At 39.1% G+C, this 22,982-nt stretch overlaps 1 protein-coding gene across 13 annotated transcripts in view; it reads left to right on the top strand.

Moving 5' to 3' along the window:
* The window catches only part of LOC102918165 (paired immunoglobulin-like receptor B), a 52,829-nt gene that overhangs the window by 2,857 nt on the left and 26,990 nt on the right, over nucleotides 1-22,982 (top strand). For 4 of the 13 annotated variants that reach the window (XM_076568639.1, XM_076568640.1, XM_076568621.1 and 1 more), the window contains 4 exons: nucleotides 139-441; nucleotides 729-807; nucleotides 3,535-3,651; nucleotides 3,953-4,121. In XM_076568639.1, coding sequence (XP_076424754.1) covers nucleotides 139-441; nucleotides 729-807; nucleotides 3,535-3,649 — 497 coding nt within the window. In that variant the 3' untranslated portion in view covers nucleotides 3,650-3,651; nucleotides 3,953-4,121. Of the gene's footprint in view, nucleotides 1-138; nucleotides 442-728; nucleotides 808-3,534; nucleotides 3,652-3,952; nucleotides 4,122-22,982 lie in introns of those variants that run through there. The other 9 variants (XM_076568637.1, XM_076568636.1, XM_076568634.1 and 6 more) reach the window with 3 other exon arrangements.

Genomic DNA, 22,982 nt, shown 5'->3' with positions numbered 1-22,982 from the left:
ACTGATGCAGAGTTAGGACAGCAGGGGAGGAGCTCAGTCCGACAAAAGAGACAGAATCCCTGCTACTCAGGGAATGCTCACGAGTGGTGTCAGCTCAGAACAATGAAGGCAACCTCTCATCATTCCTCTTCTCTTTAGGACAGCTTCCCTTCACTCCTTTCCTCTCAGTGAAGCCTAACTCTACAGTACATCCAGGAGATAATGTGACCCTTCTGTGTTGGTCAAGGGAAAGTGTGAATACTTTCATTCTGTACAAGGAGGAGGCAGTTTATCAACCCCAGCGACTAAAATCAAAGTTCCAAGATCAACACTTCCAGGCAGAATTCTCTGTGAGTGCTGTGACCTCTGCCATTTCGGGAAGCTACAGGTGCTATGGTTCTCGAAACTCATCACCATTCCTGTTGTCATATGCCAGTGCCCCCGTGGAGCTCATAGTCTCAGGTGAGGTTGCCCTGAACTGTCAGTCTGACTCACAATTCAAACCTTAAGAGAGCTCTTGACGTGGCAGACATTAGGAAGGGTTAGTCAGAAGACAATTTTCCTAGTAGAAAAGTGCATGCCAGTGATGGTCTCTCAAGTAATGTCTACTCCATGCTCTATTGCAATCTAGGTTAGGATAGACAGCATGAGAATCATGGGGAGGTTCCAAGACAGATGTATGAGAGTGAGAAGAGTCAGCACCCTGGGTTAGCATATAACCATCATCTATTTGTTGTTCTGTTACTTAGGATCCATTGGAGCCTCCAGCCCACCACCCTCAAGGCCCATGACATCAGCTGGCAAGTATCAGGGACATCAGTGTAGGGAGTAAGCTTCATCCCCAGGCTGCCTCACAGCTCTTACCCCAGTAAAGTCTTCATTGTCTGTCATTTCCACTTGTGAGTGTGTGAAGCAAGCAGAAATCCCAAATGAAACTGCAGAAACAAAAGACTTAGTTTAGGCTATAGAGGTGGCATCCAGGGAGAGATATGATTAGTCTCAGCCTAGAGAATGAGGGAGGCGTGTGAGGTGGAGAGCAGGGAACCTAGACACTCACCTCCCCACCCTGCCATAAAGACTCTGAGAATAAACCTCTCACCTGCATGGAGTCAGGCTCAAGGCAGCTAAATATTCTATTTGAAGGTGGGATCCAGATGGGGAATTGCTAGTTATAGGCTTGAAACAGCTGTTTCTCAAGATGCTGACTTGGCCAAGCCCTTCATTTCTGGGATGGATGCTGTTTCTTTGATTATAAAGGCTCTAATCACTCATCTCTCTACCTGTTGTCACAAGCCAATGCCCCTTTGGAGCTCACTGTCTCAGGTGAGGTAACTCTTACTTCTCAGTATGACCTTAAATCCAAACCCTAGGGAAACTCTTGACTTGGGTACATTAAAGAAACTGTAGAAAGGGTTAGAAGGAAATGTCTCGGACAGAGAAGTGAATACTAGCAGGAGTCCCTCTAGTAATGTCACTCTGTAAGCACTGCAGTTTAGATGGAAAAGTATTCTATCTGAAAGCAAGGAACAACTCAAAGTAACTATAAGTGCAGCAGCTTACAGCCCTGCTCCAGGGAAAGGTTTCCCCCAAAGTATCAACTCTACTCAGGCAGTGGAAGCTCCCCCAGAGAAGTTGTTATAGTTCCGCTCAGGTCCCCCAGAGTGTAGGAACTCTGCCTTACTAAGGGGATGTTTTCCCCAGGAAAAGTGTTACAGTCCTGCCCTGCTCCTCTCCACTCCCCCAAGCTCTGTCTCTGCTCTGGTGAAAGAAGGTCATCACCCAATCCTCAATCAAGAGATTTATTGGGAGAGAGGAATCCAGGAGAGTGTCTGCCTCTGCCAGGGTGGAATAAGGCATCAGGAAACTGAGCAGGCACAGGGCTTAACTTATATAGGCCTTTTTATGGATGGTTTTTTTCACAGTGAACATTTTCATGGTGGACACTGGTCAGATTTCAATCCCTGAGCTTGGACAAGCTCAGAGATTAGCTGGAATTTGTGCTTAGGGATTTTTTTTTAATGCTCAGGGGTTGGTTGGTTTGTATGCTGAGTTGGTCATGGTCAGAGTGGGTTTCTTTAGCCCTGTTTTCAGGGCCAAAGTGTGTGTCTTTCCATGGTCCTCTTTAACCTTGTGACTCTAGTTTTGGGGCCAGGATTTGTTTTGCTGAATCTGGATCCAGGGCCAAATTATGTTCCTTTGGCTCTGGTAAGCCTGTGTTTCTTTGGCTGACCTTTCCCCCTGCATACTCCATGGTCTATTGCATGGTTAGCAGTAGACAGAATGAGGATCTTAGGGGGGTTACAGAAGAGAAGGAGGACAGTGAGCAAAGTGAGCAACCCCGAGTCAGCATCTGAACCTCACCCTCCTCTTGTTCTGCATCCTAAGACCCATGGGAGCCTCCATCCCACCACCACCAATGCCCGTGGCAACAGGATGTGAGTATCAGACACCTCTGGGCAGGAAGTATGCTCCATCCCCAGACAGCCTAGCAGCTGTTAGCTCATCAAAGTCCTCATTTCTCTGTCACTTCCGCTTGTGAGTGTGGGAGGCAAACAGAAACACTGCCAGAAACTCTCAAAGTACAGGACTTGGAGTTCAGAGCATAGAAGGTGAAATCCAGAGAAAGATATTTAGGTTCAGCCTAAGGGATGAGGGAGCTGGGGGAAGTGGTGAGTAGTACTCCAGACACTCACCCCTCCATGCTCCATCCCCTGGCTGCCTGGCAGCTCTTAGCCACCAAATCGTTTCTTTGTCACTTCCACTTGTGAGTGTGGGTGGAAAAGTGCAGTGCCAACAGACACCCCAGACTTCCAGGGATTTCACTGGGAAAACAGAAGGTGGTATCCAGAGAGAGAGGGGTTCTGTGTTCACCTAGAGAATGGGGCAGCTGGTTGAGGTGGAGAGCAGGGATCCCAGACACTTTCCTGCCTACCCTGCTGACAGGGGCCTGGGAACAATCCTCTTACCTGCATGATATTAAGCACCACTGAGACTAATAGAGACTCAGTTGGGAGGTGGGGCCTACAAGGGAAACAACCATGTATGGTCTCAATTGTTTTTTGGGGGGATGCTGACTTGGATGAGCCTTTCTTTCCTGGTCCTGCTGCTGCTTCTCTGACTATAAAGGGGAGAAACCTGGCCCACTTATCTATGTTTTTTTCTCTCCTGTCCTTGGCTTTGGCCTGTTCTGATAGTGGATGCCTCCGGAACATGAGTCTGTTCTGGGTCTATATCAAGGTCTTGGTTACCTGTGAAATTGTGGGCAAAGGGCCAACACATGACATTCAGCCTCTTTTGAGCCAGCTCATGAGGCTCAGACCTGCTGCAGAGAACAGGGATGAAAGTCAGAGTCCCTGAGTTCAAAGGCCAGCTCTGCAAGGTTCATTCTGTCGATCTGACGAAAGTCAAGTGACTGAATAGCAAAGATACACTTCCATGTTTCCTGACTGTGAGGATGGACGGTCATGAGTGTAAATAACTGGCATGGGCCTGTCATACATTCTGTGTTCAGGTAAGCAGCAACTGTCCTCCCTTTTCATGTCATTTGTGCCTCAGGAGTAGAAATGTACCAGAAGTCTCTGACTGGAGTCTCTGTGGCCTTCCCCCTGCTCCTCTTCATATTCATCTTCCTCCTTCTCTGAAGAAGGCATTTGTGCAAATTCAAGAGTGAAGGTGAGCAGGATGTGGGTGTCCTGGTTCTCAGGAGGTGGTGGATTCCTCTGTGGGTCATCCAAGCAGGGGACCAGGACATCACCTCATGGAAATCTCACACTGGGGCAGGGAAGCTTAGAAACACCTACAGATTTTAAATCAGAAACTTTATGTTGTCAAAACATGTGTGATATTTACTGTCCTGTGTCCTGGGACATTTGCTCACTCACCCATATGTTGTAAATGTCCCTTCCTTGTTTGTGTGCACATCCCTGGTGGAAAGGCTTTGCCCCCTCCCAGCTGAGACTCCTGTCTCTTCCAGCCCAGAAAGAGACAGAATTGCAACTTACTGCAGGAGCTACAGAGCCAGTATCCGAGGGCAGAGGTTCCCAGAAGAAGTAACTCAACACCAAGGACCTAAGCATGCACCTGCATGACAACCTTTTGAAGCATTAATCTAATTAGTATTATCAATAAATTGTGGAATCAAATGTCAGTGTAAGAACATAAAAGATCAGAGAAGCAGAGAGTAGATGCCTGTTGCTTCCTGCTTCTGCTGTCCCATCATCCAAAATGGTCTAGGTCCTCTCTCCACCTTACCGTACCACTTCATATCTCCTTCTGTCTACAATCCTCCAAACTTCTAGGGTTACTTTAGGTCAGCTAGTGGCTAGCTCTGCCCTCTGACTCCAAGCAAGATTTATTTGACAGAAACTGCTGTGGGATAATGCTCTTGTACAGTGTAAAGATTTGTCACTCAAATTGGTTGAATGAAACACTGAAGTATATGTGGGGCAACCAGACTATGGGAATTCTCAGAAGAGTAGGGCAGAGATGGAGTCACCAGCCAGATGCAGAGGAATTAAGATGAGAATGCAGCACTGAGAAAAGGTACCAAGCCCTGTGTCTAAACATAGATAAGGATTATTGATTAATTTAAGGGTAAGAGTTAGTAGTAATAAGTCTGAGCTAGTGTTTCTAGCATTTCTAAGAAATAGTAAGCCTCTGAGTCAGTTATTTTGAAAGCAGCAGTTGGGCATTTGTGAGTTGTGGCAGGACAGGAACTTCTAACTACCTTTGGCATTCCAACATGGGGCCAGAATTTCCATATGGAACCTGACAAAATTTTTAAAGAGGATTCTAGACACACAAGAATGGAGTCAAGAACAGCTTGGAGTCAAGAACAAGGTGGGCTCTGTATTCTGGTGGTGAGCAGAGCCATGGCTCTTTTGAGAGATGGCTTCTGACTCAGCATTAGCAGCAAGAACCACATGACTCTTTGGAGGCCTTGCAGCTAAACACTTGTGTTTATGATCAGTGGGTGGAGCACTACTCTGTGGTGGCATGAACCCAGGAACTCCCCAGAGTTGGGAACAATATATGTGGCTCCTGCCAGTACTACTGCCATGAAGCTAAACTCTCAGGAAGCCAAGGAATGGGACAGAGCCAGCTGCTTGGTCCTAACCATGCCAATTCACAGTTTAAAGGCTAGTGTGATCAGAAAAAGAGAGAGCTATGCAGTCAGATGAAAAAAACCTTTAAACAGGTTACAGTATGTTTAAAGTTATATGTAGGCTTAGGAGAGAAAAGAAAAAGGGTAGAGAAAGTCCTTAAAAAGGAAGTAGAATGATACAAATATAATAAGACACATAAAGATGGAATATATACAGAGAGGCTGGACAATGCATCTTATTGTGTTGTCTTTGTGTTTTTTGAATGCAAAGAAATGAGCTAGAGCTGCTAAGAGACATTTGATTATAAATGCTGCTTGATTAAATCAACCTATATATTTTGAAAATATATTCATTTCAGAATTTAAGTCAAAAGATATGATATTTGAAGGAGAGGTTTTGTTTTAATTTACACAGAAAATGAGAGGCTGTGGATTCATTCTGGGTTAAAGTAAATAAGCTTTGAACAAGGACGACTTCTGAAAGAGTCTCTGAAGGGAACAGATGGCCCAGATAATCCAACATTTCAGAGCATTTCTGTTGCAGTTTCCTTTGAATTCTGTATCCAGAGCAGCTTCAAGGATGCTTGCTGAGATGATCCAGCCTCACAGACTACTCCAGTCACGACCTGATGATAGTTCTAAATTTTCCTTTGATCCCCATAAGATTACCAGCACCCCAAATAAGCAGGAAATAGTCTAGATAATAATGCCCACATTTGAAAAATTTGATCATGGATTTTAGTCTTTGTTTAGGGGATTTGGTTACAAATGGTTATTGGTCATAGTCAATCTCTTTCTAAGAGAAGAAAGGACAATATGATATAAAAATTATGGGACAAAGGGTGGATTATTATGATGGGAAAAGGGTAGATTATTAAATATACTTTAATCCAAAAAATAACTGTTAATTTTACATATTTTATATTGTATAGATTTTAGCATATTGATACAAATCTAAAATTAACTTTGTTATACTGTATGTATATTTTTACTGTTTAAGGTATTTTATACAACTCATTTAAGAATGCAATGTATAGTTAAGAAATATAGATTAATAGTCATGTATAATTATCAAACTTACAGTCATGTTAGGTTTTCTAGGTATACAGAGATATATTTCAGATAGGTAATCTTCAAACACTTTGAAGAGCTACAGAATATGGTGTTTCATATATTTTAATAACTTAGACTTTTCTTGACAGTGAGACATGTCTGCTCTAGGTAGCACCAATTATTTCAAAGAGGATAATGGGCATTGAAGAAATCCCACATGGAGTTTGTTTTCCTTATGGCAAAAGCTAGCCATATGGAAAAAAACTGCCCTTGCTTCAATTGCTGACAGTTACTGTCCAAACTGGACCAGCAGGACACAAAGAAAAGTAACTGCCAAACTTTGGAAGACAAGGTAGAAAAGTCCTTCAAAATTCCTTGCTTCACAGAAAAGTCTATCAGACATGCTAGGCCTGTAGGCCAAAGTTGGATGATCCAACATTGCAGAAGAACTTTACATGACTGTCCAGGTATCTTGATGTCCCTGTCATAAGGTAACATTTCATGTTTCTGGAGTCTTTGATGGAGTTGAAAATGAAATAATCATAGTTATAACTTTTCTTAGTTATGATGAAAGATAAATTAGATATAAAACTTTGAACTCACCAAAATAAGATAGATAATTGAGTGTTTTCCATGATTTTGTCAAACACAAATAGACTAAATATTGTAACAATAATTCTTGCTTGATAACTGTTCTGTTTTATGTAATTTTACTGTGTTAAAGTTAAAACTTTCCTTTCTGATTAGACAAAAGGAGAAATACTGTGGTATAATAATCTTTTACATTGTAAAGATTTGTCACTCAAATTGGTTTAATAAAACATTGATTGACAAGTAGGCATGCAGGAAATATAGGCAGGGTGACCAGGCTAGGAGAATTCTTGGAAGAGGAATGATGGAGTCAGGAGTCACCAGACAGACACAGAGGATATAGGATGAGAATGTGGGACTGAGAAAAAGTACCAAGCCATGTGGCTAAACATAGATAAGAATTGTGGATTAATATAAGTGTAAGAGCAAGCAGTAATATGTCTGAGCTGCTGTCTGAGCATTTCTGAGTAATAATAAGCCTCTTAGTCTACTATTTGAAAGCAGCTGCTGGGTATTTGGGAGATCTGGCAGGAGAGAAACTTCCACCTACAATAACCCAATCAAAGTATCATACAACATTTCCACCTTTTAGTTTAAATAGAAGGAGAGGTTTTGACTAACATAGTAAAACTATATACATTAAGTACAATAACTATATACAAATATATACAGTCAAGAATTATATCAACAATGTCTAGTCCAGTCCAATTGCATTTGACAAATTGAGAGAAAATACTCCATTATCTATCCTATCTTGGTGAGTCCAAAGTGTTATATCTCATTATTTTTCTATCCTAACTTGAAGTACCAATTCAAAACTATCTTTTTATACCTCTCAATCTAGTATAATTTACATCTCTTTTGTGAGTGTCATTTCTGAACTTGGTAACAAGGACAACTGTAAATATAACTATATAGTCTTCAACACCATCAGAGACCTGAGAAGATTATAATATTATCTGATTAAACAGGAATTGCAGAACAAACAACTTCCAAAACTAAGAAATGATAGAAACAGCTGACTGCCTGAACAGTCAACCAAAATTCCTCTGTAATATTGGGGCATCCATCTTCAGCCTGCAGACAGAGAATATCTGACAGACTTTTCTATGAAGCAGGATTTTTGATGGACCATCCTGCCTTGTCTAGGTAAAGTTTGACAGTCATTTTTTGGTGTCCTGCTAGTCCAATTTGGACAGTATAACCTCAATGGTCGAGGAAAGGGAGTTTCTTTCTTTCTTTTTTTTTTTTTCGAGACAGGGTTTCTCTGTGTAGCTTTGCGCCTTTCCTGGGACTCACTTGGTAGCCCAGGCTGGCCTCGAACTCATAGAGATCCACCTGGCTCTGCCTCCCAAGTGCTGGGATTCAAGGCGTGCGCCACTACCGCCCGGTGGAAAGGGAGTTTCTTGACAAGTGGCTAACTTTTGGTACAAAGAAAGTAAACTCTATTTGAAGTTTCTTTAATACCCATGATCTTCTCTGAAGTAGATTGGTGCTTCGAGGAGCAGACATGTCTCATTGTCATAAAAAAAAGACCCTTATGATATTAAAACATCTTAAATGCCATGTAGCTCTCTGAAGTATTTGAAGACTACCTCTCTATCTAAAATATATCTTTGTTTGACCTTAAAGACATATTTAACATGACTACAAGTTTGATTGTAATAGGTGACTATTAACTTACATTTCTTTATTAACCTAAATATTTCATAATAATAACTTCTAAGGCCTACAAATTTATATTATATAATTAAATGAGCTGCATAGGTACAATACCTTGAAAAAGAGTAGAAATATAAGTACAGTATGTTCTAACAAAAATAACCTTAAATTTGTATCAATATACAACAATATCTTAAACAAGAGTAGAAAAATACAGTATAATAAAAATAACCTCAAATTTGAATCAATATACAAAAATGTATATTGTAAAATGTAAAATATTTAAAAATAATAGTTACTTTTTTTAGTTTAAAAGTAGATTCAATGCTCTACTCCTCTATCCTATCATTTCTATTTCCCTCCTTTTTTTCAGAGCAAGATACCTGAATCTAATTTCCTTTGTTCAGCTTTTTTCCTGACCATTACCAATAACAACTTGTAGCTAACCCCCAAATGATGACATATATCCATAAACTACTGAATGACCAAAAACTGCCCACATCTTGGGAATATGGGTGTCATGTTCTCAAAATTGCTTCCTGTAGTCTGAGGATGACAATATCTTTAGGGGACCCTGAAATAAATTGTGATAATTGTCAAGTTATGGGAGAGCTAGCTGTATTACGTGTTGTCCAGGATCTGCATAAAGCGAATTGCCGAACTTGTCTCAAGTCCTGTCTAGCATAGTCTGGGAGGCTGGACCATCTCAGCTAGCCACCTTTAAATGTCCTGGGCAGTTTGAAATCCAAAGCTGGTATTTGGGTAGTGTTTATCATTTTACCAGAGTTACCAAAATCCAGGTGGATCCATCTTCCTTTTGGAGACTTCAAATGTCACTGTTAAGCATGGGCATGGTTCACAACAGAAAACATAAACATTTTAAATATCATATACAGCAGTTCTCAAAGTAGTTAAAGGACCATAATTTGTTACGTACATCCAGAGCACAAAAACTTAATTCCTAGTTACCTGATAGAGAGTCAAACCCAAAACAATGTCCAGAAAATTAGATGAAGCCCTTTTCTGGAATTAGTTACTACTCTATATGACCATAAATATCATGATAAAAAGTTAATGTGGGGGTTGGAGAGATGGCTCAGAAGTTAAGAGCACCCACTGCCCTTCCACAGGTCCTGAGTTTAATTCCCAGCAACCACATGGTGGCTCACAACCATCTGTAATGAGATCTGGTACCCTCTTTTGGCCTGCAGTCATACATGCTGTCTACATAATAAATAAATAAATCAATCAATAAATCAATAAATCAATAAATAAATCTTTTAAAAGTTAATATATATTAATATTATGAATTTTGAGATAATATTTATACCTTAAGAAAAGTTTTAGCTGGGCGGTGGTGGCACACGCCTTGAATCCCAACACTCGGGAGGCAGAGCCAGGTGGATCTCTGTGAGTTCGAGGCCAGCCTGGGCTACCAAGTGAGTTCCAGGAAAGGCGCAAAGCTACTCAGAGAAACCCTGTCTCAAGAAACCAAAAAGAAAGAAAAGAAAAGTTTTAAAGAGTCAAAATAAACCCAAATAATTAGGAGATTAGTGACAATAGAATAGTCCCTTAATTTTGGTTTTCTTCTGTCCAATATTAGTTAGCTCTTCTGACATGAGACATAGATTTTGATTTTCATTTAACAAACATGCTCCAACATGCTCCAACATGTTCCAGGTTTAGAGAAGGAGAAATCCATGCTCCAACTCCAAAGCCAGCTTTAATTTTTAATAGAACTAGGACTACATAAAGACCATTAGTATTATATGTGTGTAGAGAACAGCAGAAAAAGTATTTGGGAAGATATATAAAATTTTATTCTGTTAGAAATGTGATATACCATTAGGTTAATTTACTCTTTTTCTTGGGACAATTTCTCTGGTTGATTCCTCCTTTTCTTCAAATGTCTCATTTGTCCTGTAGGCTTCCAGATCCTTAGTTGAGTGCCTTCATTCTCCTGTAAAGACAAAAAAAATCCTGCTGCAAACCTAACTTTGGGGAGTTTCCCTTTTGGCAACTCATATCTGATCAAATGAAAGCATTTGTTGGTCTTATAAGTTAGTTTAGACTGATTGGTCTTCCTGTTCAAAGAATTATTACCCCTTCTAGTCAAAAGGTCACCCTTGTTCAAATCTAATCTTTATCAGTTTGGATAGTATTCATAACTTTTCTCCTGTGGAAACAAAAGCAAAACACCTTCTCTAATGTAACACATATCCTGGTTTCCATTCTGAGGTCAACACATCTTTAAAGGATTCATGCTGATTTAATTCAGTAGTTTTTTCTATTACCCAATGCCCTTTTGCAGCTGTCATTCCTTTCTCATTAGCATTTAAAAAATTTAAAGTTAATAAAGTATTATGCAATCTATTTCTGGGGGTCTTTAAAAGCATATCTTCAAGAATTCAATCAGATCTTTCTATAACTGCTTGCCTTGTAAGATTTTGTAATATAAATGTAATATCCTTTATGTTGCAATATGCTAAAAAATGTTTCCTTCCATTTAATGATATGCTGGAGGATTATCAGTATTAAATTGTACAGGTATACCCATGATGGCCATGACTTCTAATAGATGTGTAATTACAGAATCAGTCTTTTCAGAACTCAAAGCAGTTGCCCATTGAAATCCTGAATGCATATCTTTGGGATGGTGTGCATATTTAATTTTCCAAACCCTGCAAAATTAAACACATCCATTTCCCAAATTTCACTTTTTAAAATTACCCTTTGGGTTACTTCCATCATATAATGGAGTTTGGTTATACAAAGAACAAACAGAACAATTCCTTATAATTTCCTTGGCTTGTTGCCAAGTGATGGAAAAATCTTTTTTTTTTCAAACCCATTTTTAGCATAGTGTTTCTTATTAAAACCTGAGGCTTCTAGCACATTTCGTACCAATAGTTGGTCAATTTTATTGTTATTTTGTTCTAGAAAACCAGGTAAATACATATGGGTTCTGATACAAGTCCTATATAAAGGAAGATTTCTATTTCTGATTATTTCTTGTAGCTGAATAAATAATGAAGTTAATTCTGGCTTATCAGAAACAAATTCAGCAGTTTAAATGTGTAAAACAATCTTTATGCATACTGAGAGTCAGAAACTATATTAAGAGGTTCTGGAAAATCTAATACCATGTGACTATCAGACAATTCTGATTTTTTAACAAAATCAGAAGGGCTTTGAGTCACTTTAGTTAAATTTCCTGACTTATAATCCACCTTTCTTGATTTGTTTGCATCAGTATAGAATGTAGGGGCTCCAGAAATTGGTGTTCCTCATACAGTGTGAGAAGGATCCAGTTAGCTCTCTTTATGAACTGAACTCTTATGCTTTGGGGATATTTGTTGTTAATCTCTTCCAAAAAATTACTGCAAGCTCTTTGCCAATGTTCACTTTCTGCCCATGAAAAGGAAATTAGAGCATGAGTAAAAGATACTGCAATTTAATTAATTTAAATAGTTTAGCATTAATTACTTTGTTACCTTCAAAATAGTCCTGTTAATGTTTATGATAAAAAGTATCATTTAGAGAACTGAACATCAAATAGAATTTTTTTTTTCATTTTTTAAATTTATTTATTAAATTTAATTTTACATATCAGCCACGGATTCCCTTGTTCTCCCCCCTCCCACCCCCCATCTTTACCCCCGCCTTCTCCCCAGCCCACCCCCCATTCCCATCTCCTCCAGGGCAAAGACTCCCATGAGGATTGAGTTCAACCTGGTAGATTCAGTTCAGGCAGGTCCAGTCCCCTCCTCCCAGGCTGAGTCAAGTGTCCCTGTATAAGCCCCAGGTTCCAAACTGTCAGTTCATGCACTGAGGACAGGACCTGGTCCCACTGTCTGGATGCCTCCCAAGCAGATCAAGCTAATCAACTGTCTTATTTATTCGGAGGGCCTGATCCAGTAGGGAGCTCCTCAGCTATTTGTTCATAGTTCATGTGTTTCCATTCATTTGTATATTTGTCCATGTGCTTTTAGCAACCTTGGTCTCAACAATTCTCACTCATACAAAACTTCCTCTTTCTCACCAATTGGACTCCTGGAGCTCCACCTGGGGTCTGACCATGGATCTCTGCATCTGGTTCCCTCAGACATTGGATGGTGTTTCTAGCACGACAATTGGGATGTTTGGCCAGGTAGCCTTCGAATACTTCAGAGATCTATTCAGAGGGCCTGATCCAGTTGGGGACCCCTCAGCCTTTGGTTCATAGTTCATGTGTTTCCATTCGTTTGGCTATTTGTCCCTGTGCTTTATCCAACCTTGGTTTCAACAATTCTGCTCATATAAACCCTTCTCTTTCTTGCTAATTGGACTCCTGGAGCTCCACCCGGGGCCTAGCCTTGGATCTCTACATCCAGATTCCTCAGTCCTTGGATGGGGTTTCTGGCATGACTATTAGGGTATTTGGCCCACATCACAAGAGTGGGTCAGTTCTGACTGTCTCTCGACCATTGCCAGCCATCTATTGTGGGGGTATCTTTCTGGATTTCTGTGGACCTCTCTAGCGCTTTGTTTCTTCCTTTTCTCATGTGGTCTTCATTTACCATGGTCTCCTATTCCTTGTTCTACCTCTCTGTTCTTGATCCAACTGGGATCTCCTGCTCCTCTTAGCTCTCTTTCCTTGACCCTCGCCATTCATTATCCCCACTCACATCCATGTAGTTCATGTAGATCTCATCCATTTCTCTTTAATTTGGCAATCCCCTTGTCTTTCTTGGAGTCCTGTTTTCCAGGTAGCCTCTCTGGTGTTGTGAGTAGCAGTCCAGTCATCCTTGTTCCACATCTAGTATCATCCTATGAGTGAGTACATACCATATTTGTCTTTCTAAGTCTGGCTTACCTTACTCAGGATGATTTTTTTTTCTAGATCCATCCATTTGCCTGCAAAGTTCATGATGTCATTGTTTTTCTTTGCTGAGTAGTATTCCATTGTGTATATGTGCCATAATTTATTTATCCATTCTTCAGTTGAAGGACATCTAAGTTGTTTCCAGGTTTTGGCTATTACAAACAATGCTGATATGAACATAGCTGAGCAAGTGCTCTTGTGGTATGATTGAGAATTTCTTGGGTATATGCCCAAGAGTGGTATAGCTGGATCTTGGGGGAGATGGATTCCCAATTTTCAAAGAAAGCACCATATTGATTTCCAAAGTGGTTGTACAAGCTTGCATTCCCACCAGCAGTGGAGGAGAGTTCCCCAAGTTCCACATCCTCTCTAGCATAAAGTGTCTTCAGTGTTTTTGATCTTAGCCATTCTGAAAGGTGTAAGGTGGTATCTCAGAGTTGTTTTGATTTGCATTTCCCTGATGATTAGGGATGTTGAGCAATTCCTTAAATGTCTTTCAGCCATTTGAGTTTCCTCTGTTGAGAATTCTCTGTTTAGTTCTATAGCCCATTTCTTAATTGGACTGTTGGTTGTTTTGATGTCCTCTGTCAGATGTGGGGTTGATGAAGATCTTTTCCCATTCTGTAGGCTGTCACTTTGCCTTGTTGACCATATCCTTTGCTCTACAAAAGCTTCTCAGTTTCAAGAGGTCCCATTGATTGATGGTTTCTCTCAGTGTCTATGCTACTGGTATTATATTATGAAGTGATATCCTATGCCAATGCGTTCAAGACTACTTCCTATTTTCTCTTCTAGCAGGTTCAGAGTAGCTGGATTTATGTTGAGGTCCTTGATCCACTTGGACTTAATTTTTGTGCACAGTGACAGATATGGATCTATTTGCAGCCTTCTACACGTTGATATCCAGTTATGCCATCACCATTTGTTGAAGATGATTTCTTTTTTCCATTGTACACTTTTGGCTTCTTTGTCAAAAATTATATGTTCATAGGTGTGCGGATTAATGTCAGGGACTTCAGTTTGATTCCATTGGTCCACATGTCGGCTTTTATGCCAATACCAAGCTGTTTTTTTTTTTTTTTTGGTTTTTCGAGACAGGGTTTCTCTGTGTAGCTTTGCGCCTGTCCTGGAACTCACTTGGTAGCCCAGGCTGGCCTTGAACTCACAGAGATCCGCCTGGCTCTGCCTCCCGAGTGCTGGGATTAAAGGCGTGCGCCACCACTGCCCGGCCCAAGCTGTTTTTATTACTGTATCTCTATAGTAGAGCTTGAAGTAAGGGATTGTGATGCCTCCAGAGGTTGTTTTATCTCACTTTGATAATTTCCTGGTGTCCATTCTTCCTGGGAGACTTTGCTACTTCTTGTTCTAGAGCTTTCAGGTGTGCTGTTAAGTCACTAGTGTGAGATTTTTCCAACTTCTTTATGTGGACATTTAGTGCTATGAATTTCCCTCTTAGCACTGCTTTCATAGTGTCCCATAAGTTTGGGTATGTGGTGCCTCATTTTCATTGATTTCTAGAAAGTCTTTAATTTCTTTCTTTATTTCTTCCTTAACCCATTGGTGATTCAGTTGAGCATTATTCCATTTCCTTGAGATTTTAGGTGTTCTGTAGTTTTTGTTGTTGTTGAAATCTAACTTTAAACCATGGTGGTCTGATAGAACACAGGAGGTTATTCCATTGTTTTGTATCTATTGAGATTTTCTTTGTGGCCAAGTATCTAGTCAATTTTAGAGAAAGTTCCATGGGGTGCTGAGAATAAAATATATTCTTTCTTGTTAGGATGAAATGTTCTGTAGATACCTATTAGGTCCATTTGGGTCATGACATCAGTTAAGCCCTTTATTTCTCTGTTAAGTTTCAATTTGGGAGATCTGTCCAGTGGTGTAAGTGGGGTGTTGAGATCTCCCACTATTAATGTGTGGGGTTTTATATGTGGTATAAGCATTAGTAATGCTTCTTTGACATAGGTGGGTGCCCTTGTGTTTGGGGCATAAATGTTCAGAATTGAAACTTCATCTTGGTGGATCTTTCCTGTGATGAATATGTAATGCCCTTCTTGATCTCTTTTGATTGATTTTAGTTTGAAGTCTATTTTGCTGGATATTAGGATGGCTACACCTGCTTGTTTCTTAAGACCGTTAGATTGGAAAGTCTTTTCCCAGCCTTTTATTCTTAGGTAGTGTCTGTCTTTGAATTTGAGATGTGTTTCTTGTATGCAGCAGAAAGATGGGTCCTGCTTTCGTATCCATTCTGTAAGTCTATGTGTTTTTATAGGTGAATTAAGTCCGTTGATATTAAGGGATATTAACGACCAGTGATTGTTCATCCCTGTTATTTTTTGGTGGTAGTGTGTGTGTACTTCTCTTCTTTGGGGTTTACTGTTGTGGCTTTATCTATTGCCTGTGTTTTCGAGTGTGTATCTGACTTCCTTAGGTTGGAATTTTCCTTTTAGTGCTTTCTGTAGAGCTGGGTTTGTGGATAAGTATTGTTTAAATGTGGCTTTGTCTTGGAATGTCTTGTTCATTCTGTCTGTGTTGATTTAAAGTTTGACTGGGTATATTGGTCTGGGCTGACACCCATGGTCTCTTAGCATCTGCATTACATCTGTCCAGGTCCTTCTGGCTTTCAAAGTCTCCATTGAGAAATCGGGTGTTATTCTGATGTGTTTGCCTTTATAGGTCACTTGGCCTTTTTCCTTTGCTGCTCTTAATATTCTTTCTTTATTCTGTATGTTTAGTTGTTTAATTATTATGTGGCAAGGGAACTTTTTTGGGGGGGTCTAGTCTGTTTGGTGTTCTATAGGCTTCTTGTATCTTCATAGGCATTTCCTTCTTTAAGTTGGGGAAGTTTTCTTCTATGATTTTTGTTGAATATATTTTCTGTGCCTTTGAGTTGGTATTCTCCTTCTTCTATCCCTATTATTTGTAGGTTTCGTCTTTTCATGGTGTCCCAAATTTCTTGGACATTTTGGTTCATAACTTTGTTGGCTTCAGTGTTTTCTTTGACTGATGAATCTATTTCTTTTACTGAATCTTCAATGCCAGAGATCCTCTCTTCCATCTCTTGCATTCTGTTGGTTATACTTGCATCTGAAGTTCCTGATCATTTAGTCAGATTTTCTATTTCCAGCATTCCCTCTGTTTGTGTCTTCTTCATTTTTTCTATTTCCATTTTCAGGTCTTGGACTGTTCCTTTATTTGTTTCATTGCTTTTTCATGATTTTCTTTCTGTACTTTATTGTTTTCTTCCAGTACTTTATTGTTTCCTTCTAATTTTTTTGTCCTTTCCTCTAGTTGTTTATAGCATTCTTCCCATTTTTTGTCTTTTCCTCTATACAAGCCTCTACCTTCTTCATGATGTTATTCATAAGGCTGTTTTCTTCTTCTTCTTCCAATTTTTGATGTTCAGGTCTAGATGTTGGAGGCAGGCTAGTTTCTGGTGATGCTGTATTGCTCTTCATTTTGTTGTATGTACTTCTGCCTTGACGTCTGCCCATCTCCTTGTGGTTCCTTCTTGGTTTTATCAGCGCACTTGGTTCAGACAGAGCTGACAGATTCAGGAAGTCTCTCTCTCTTGTCCAGATGGGAGCTCTCTTGTCCAAATGGGAACTCCGGGGCAGGATGGGAGCTCTTATCCAGACCAGAAGTCCGGGCCATGATGGGAACTTTTGTCCAAACAGGAAGTCTGGGGCAGGATGGGGGCCCTTTCTGGTCCAAAAGGGAAGTCCGGGGCAGGATGGGGGCCTTTCTGGTCCAAAAGGGAAGTCCGGGGCAGGATGGGAGCTCTCTCTCTCTCTGGTCTCTCTGGTCCAGAAGGGAAGTCTGGGGTAGAATCCAAATAGAAAAATTTTAAGAAAAAAATATCACAACCAGTAATCTGTGGCTAGGCAGATCCTGGGGGAGAACTGCTATTATTACTCCGCCAAAGGTCCACAGTATTAAACACATTCCTTACTATAGTACTCATAGATAAGAATACATCTCAACCAACATTAGAGATGCTTCCTTTCGCAGTAGATGGTGCTTAACACAGAAACCCCCACATGTCAAAGTGCAGAGAATGGACTACAGAATGCTTAGTACTAAGTGGAACATCAATATCTCACCCCCATTTTTTCATGGCTTAGTGACTATTTTAGAAGAGGTGCAGAAAGATTCTAAGAGTCAGAGATGGTCCATGGCTACAAGGAAGCAGTATTCTCTGAACACTGCAGGACAGATCACATATGAAATCACAGCAGCTATGACAGCATACATGAAGCCCTTGCAAGCTCAAGGCAAGCAAAGATAAAAAGCAATAGTGAGGGGACTTGGGCATGGAGTTTCACCTGTATCTGGGGAGTGTTGACAATTAATAGCTTTTTGCAGATGGACAGTCAGGTTTCTTTAACGGCATGGCCGCATGTAGATGGATAACAATCCAATGAAGCCCAAACATGTAAATCTTTGTGGGCAGCATAAATTGGACTTGATAGATGTTTCATTTCTGAAAACTGAAAAGAGAACAAAAAGTTGTGTAGATATGGAAGTGGGTAAGGTTGAGGGGTTGGGCAGTGAATATGTTCAAAAGACATTTTTCAAAATTTTACAAATATTAATAAAAATGAGAAGAAACACAAAGAAAAGAGTCAGGATAAAGTAGTCTTCTTTCATCCTTGAATTTGTAAAATACAAAGAAATATTCTATGAGCTGTAAAATTTGTTGTTTTCCATATACAAAACTATTCATAAACTTCTTCATGTGGAAAAGATAATATGTATATGTGACTTCACCTTGTTCTTTCTACTTTACAATAGTGGACCAACAAAATCAAAACTGCTTTTCCATCATGTGTTTTTCCACCTCAGCCACTGCACACTGCATGGAGGTGCTGAAAATTTTGGAGGAAGGCTTTCCTAATTAATCAATTTTTCCTAAAAATACACTTACAGAGTTGCCCAAAGAGTTGCTTAGTTGATTCCAGGTCCAATAAAATTGACACACACTTTAACCATCACAAGAACACAGTCAAAAATAAAAATAGAGAGAAAGTCTGGTGAGATTTCATTAAAAATCAAATCCTGACCCTCAGGTTAATATATTGACCATTCATGAGTTTGGTGACCAAAAAAAATAGAGGAATGAGTTGAGTCAAGACACTGATTCAAACATTTCTTATCATGCCCTGTGGCATATACCTATACCAAGCTCTACTCTTCTGTCAGATATGGACTCTGGGAAGGCATGATTAGTCACAGTCAGTAATTGCTATGATTAGAGTTTCCAAGGGTACCACTTGCGCTGCATGAAGCAAGAGGTTCTGGGCAGTAGATAGAACTGGCTTGCTGTGGATATAGAACTTATGAATTGTTGGTTCCACTTTGAGAATTATTGGTAAGAGTCCCAAATCTCAGACATTTTAAAAGGAAAATGAAGGATTGAATATGTTGGGATGTATCCATTCTAAGGAGACCAATTGATAAGAGAAGCTGACAGGTGGAGGAAGGAAGTTTTGTTTTCTTGGTTTTGTTTTTGATTTTTCCAAGTAGGATGGCTTTTAACAGCAGACCAAAAATGGCAAATGAGCAGGACATTGCTAGAACATTTGATCCCAGGACCTGTTTCCCACAGTTCTGGTTTACACCTCATAAAAGTCACAGCTATCTGACTGCATAGCTCTTATTTAATCTAGAATTCTATCTATAAGGACAATATGAAACTGCCACATGAGAGTCATGGTTTAACACAATTCTTACCAAAGCCCAAAGGAACCTCCAATATCTCCAATGAAAACTATATGAACTGTAGAAATCATGGTGTACAATTATTGCAATTCCATCCATTTATATATCAGCACTGTTTCCCTGTGGCCAGCACCCCTCCCTTTCTTTGCTCACCTCTGGATCAACAACACTGTATCACACACTTGAAATCTGTCAAGTGTCTGTTAAATGCTTTTAGTGTAATAAATAAGTGAGCTGAGCATAGGAAATGAAAATTATGTTACCTGAATGATGGTGGCACATGTCTTTAATTGCCTTTTTCTAGGAATCTTCGCTGGGTTCATGCTGATATATTCCAGGGAACTTCCCTTACACCAGGTTTCTACCTCAACTTGGTGTGACCACCTTTCCAGTTGGCTTTTTCAGCACTCTCCTTCCCACCAAATCCTCACCTGATCCCTCATGTTTCCATCTCCACCTTCTCAATGTTTTTATTGGTGTGAAGAGACACAATGACCATGGAAACTCTTACAACATCTGAGCAATACTCCTTTGTGTATATACCACATTTTTTTTATCCGTTCTTCAGTTGAGGGACATAGAGGTTGCTTCCACATTCTGGCTATTACAGATAAAGCTGCTGTGAACACAGTTGAGCAAGTGTTCATGGTATGATTGAGAATCATTTGAGTATATGCTGAAAAGTCGTATAGCTGGGTCTTGACATAGATTCATTCCCAATTTTCTGAAAAACCACCATATTGATTTCCTAAGCGGTTGTACAAGTTTGCACTCCTTCCAGCAATGGAGAAGTATTCCTTTGCTCCACATTCCCTCCAGTATGAGCTGTCACTTGGTTCTTTTATCTTAGACATTCTGACAGGTGAAAGGTGGAACCTCAGAGTCATCTTGATTTGCATTTCCCTCATGGCTAAGGATGTTGAACATTTCTTTAAGTATGTCTCAGCAATTTGAGATTCTTCTCTTGAGAATTCTCTGTTTAGATCTGTGTCCCAGTTTTTAATTGGATTAACTGTTTTTTTATGTCTAGTTTCTTGAGTCCTTTATATATTTTAGTTTGTGTATCAGGGTGACTGTGGCACCCTACAATGAATTGTGCAAGTTTCATTCTGTTTCTATTTTGTGTAAAAAGATTTAGTAATGTTGGTATTAGCTCTTCTTTGAAGCTGTGGTAGAATCCTGCACTGAAACCATTTCACCATTTTATTTTGGTTAGGAGACTTTTAATGATTGTGCATATTTTTCTTGGGTGATATAGGTCTATTTAAAATGTTTATTTGACCTTTATTTAACTTTGGTAAGTGGTATCTATTGAGAATTGTCCATTTCTTTTAGATTTTTCAAGTTTGTGGAGTACAAGTTTATGAACTATTATCTAATGATTTTTTTTGGTTTCTTCAGTGCCTGTTGTGGCCATTTATGTTTCTGATTTTTTTTCAATTTGCATATTCTCTCTGCCTTTTATTTAGATTGGTTAAATGTTTCTCTGTCTTGTTGGTTTTCTCAAAGAACAAACTCTTTGTTTCATTGATTCTTTTTTATCATTCTCCTATTTTACTGATTTCAACCCATTGACTATTTCCTGCTGCCTACTCCTTTTGGGCGTGTCTCTTTATTTTTGTTTTAGAGCTTCCAGGTGTCCTGTTAAGTCACTGGTATGAGAATTCTCTAATTTCTTTCTGAAAGAGCTTAGTGTGGTGAACTGTCCTCTAACACTGCTTTCATTGTATCTTACAAGTTTGAATATATTCATTTTCAATGAATTTTAAAAAGTCGTTGATTTCTTTCTTTATTTCCTCCTTCATCCCGTGTTAATTCAGTGGATTTGTTCAGTTTCCATGAGTATGTTTGCCTCCTGTTGTTTCTGAAATCTAACTGTAATCCATGGTGGTCTGATAGCATACAGGGGCTTATTTCAATTTTTTTGTATATCTTGAGGCTTGATTTATTTCAAAGTACATGATCAATTTTTTGAGAAGATTACAGGAGGTACTGAGAAAAGGCATATACTTTCGTGTTTTTGTGAAATACTCTGTAGATATCAGTTAGGTCCATTTATGTCACAATACCTGTTATTTTCATTATTTCTATTTTAAGTTTAAGTCTGGAGTATGTATTTTATGTGAGTGAAGTGATAAAGCCTCTAACTATTAAGGTGTAGGGTTTGATGTGTGATTTATGCTTTAGCAATATTTCTTTTACAGATGTGGTGCCCTTGCATTTAGGGCATAGATCTTGGTTAATTTTTCCTTTGATGAGTATGAACTGTCCTTCTACATTTCTTTTGTTTAATTTTTGGTTTGAAGCACCTTTTGTTAAATATTAGGATAGTTATATTTGATTGCCTGGTAGGACCATTTGATTGAAAAATGTTTTTTCAAATCTTTACTCTGAGTAATGTGTATCTTTGCTGTTGAGGTCTATTTCCTGTGTGCAGCAGGAGAATGGATCCAGTTTTAATATAAATTCTGTTAGCTTGTGTCTTTTTATTGGTGAATTGAATTCATTGATATTGAGGGATATTAATGACCATGGATTGTTTGTTCCTGTTATTATTTTGTTAGTATTGTTGCTGTGTGTGTGTGTGTGTGTGTGTGTGTGTGTGTGTGTGTGTGTGTATTTCCCTTCTTTGGATTTAGTTGGTGTTAGGTGTAAAAAAATTATCTATATTTACATTACTATTGTCTATATTTACATGGGTGATGTTAACTTCATGGGGTTGGATTTTCCTTTTAGAACCTTCTTTTGGACTGGATTTGTGGATATATATTGTTTAAATTTGAATTTGTTGTGAAATATCTTGCTTTCTCCATCTATAGTGATTTAAAATTTTCTTCGGTATATTAGTCTGGGCTGGTGTCCATGGTCTTTTAGAATCTGTAAGACATCTGTCCTTTTTGGCTCTTAAAGTATCCACTGAGAAGCTGGATGTGATTCTTATTGGTTTGCCTTTTTATGTTACTTGGCCTTTTTCTCTTGCAGCTTTTAATATTTTTCTCTGCTATCTATATTTAGTGTTTTGATTATTATGTGATGGGGAGATTTTCTTTTCTGATCCAATCTGTTTGATATTCTGTAAGCTTTTTTTTCTACCTTCATGGGCATGTCTTCTTTGGGTTAGGGAAATTTTCTTCTTTTAGGAAATTTTGTTAAATATTATTTTCTGGCTTTCTGAGCAGAGATTCCTCTCCTTTTTCTATCCTTATTATTCTTAGCTTTGGTCTTTTAATGTCCCATATTTCCTGGATGTTGTGTATTAGGAGGTTTTTAACTCTAACATTTTCTTTGGCCAATGAATCTATTTCTTCTACTATATCTTAAATGCCTAAGATTCTCTCTTTCAACTCCTGAAGCTTGCACCTGTAGTTACTGTTTGCTTACTCGGATTTTCCATTTCTGAATTCCCTCAGTTTGTGCTTTCTTTATTTCTTCTATTTTGATTTTCATGTTGAATAGTTTCCTTCACCTGCTTGGGTTGTTTGGGTTTCTTGTCATTCTTTAAGTGATATGTTCATTTCCTCCAATATTTTGGTTGTCTTCTCTTTGATTTCTTTAAGGGAATTTTTCATCTCCTCTTTAAGAACCTCTATCACCATCATTAAGTTTGTTTTAAAATCATTTTCTAGAGCTTCTGCTGTGTGGGAATATGCATGGCTTGTTGTAGTTAAATGGCTGGTCTCAGGCGGTGACATATTAGCCTGGGTGTTGTTTGTGTTCTTACATGTACCTTTAGGCATCTGGATTTGCAGTGATTATAGGCGTAGGTGCCAAATTCTAGATTTATCTTTCTTTGATGGGTATTTTCTTCCTTATTTTCTGTTTTGTCTCTGGTCTTCTGTGTCCTGTGTCCTGTGGTTCATTAGAGGGCCACATATCTCCCTATATTGGGGGTTGCACTTTTGATGACCTAGGTGGCTTCTAGTCCAGCAGGGGTATGTTGCCCAAGATTGTGGCTGAAGTTATTGCTGTGTGTGTGTGTGTGTGTGTGTGTGTGTGTGTGTCCCC

Source organism: Peromyscus maniculatus, chromosome 1 (assembly GCF_049852395.1).
Source record: "Peromyscus maniculatus bairdii isolate BWxNUB_F1_BW_parent chromosome 1, HU_Pman_BW_mat_3.1, whole genome shotgun sequence".
NCBI lineage: Eukaryota > Metazoa > Chordata > Mammalia > Rodentia > Cricetidae > Peromyscus > Peromyscus maniculatus.
Note: the sequence above shows the minus strand (reverse complement) of the source record. Positions and strands in the feature narration are given on the sequence as shown.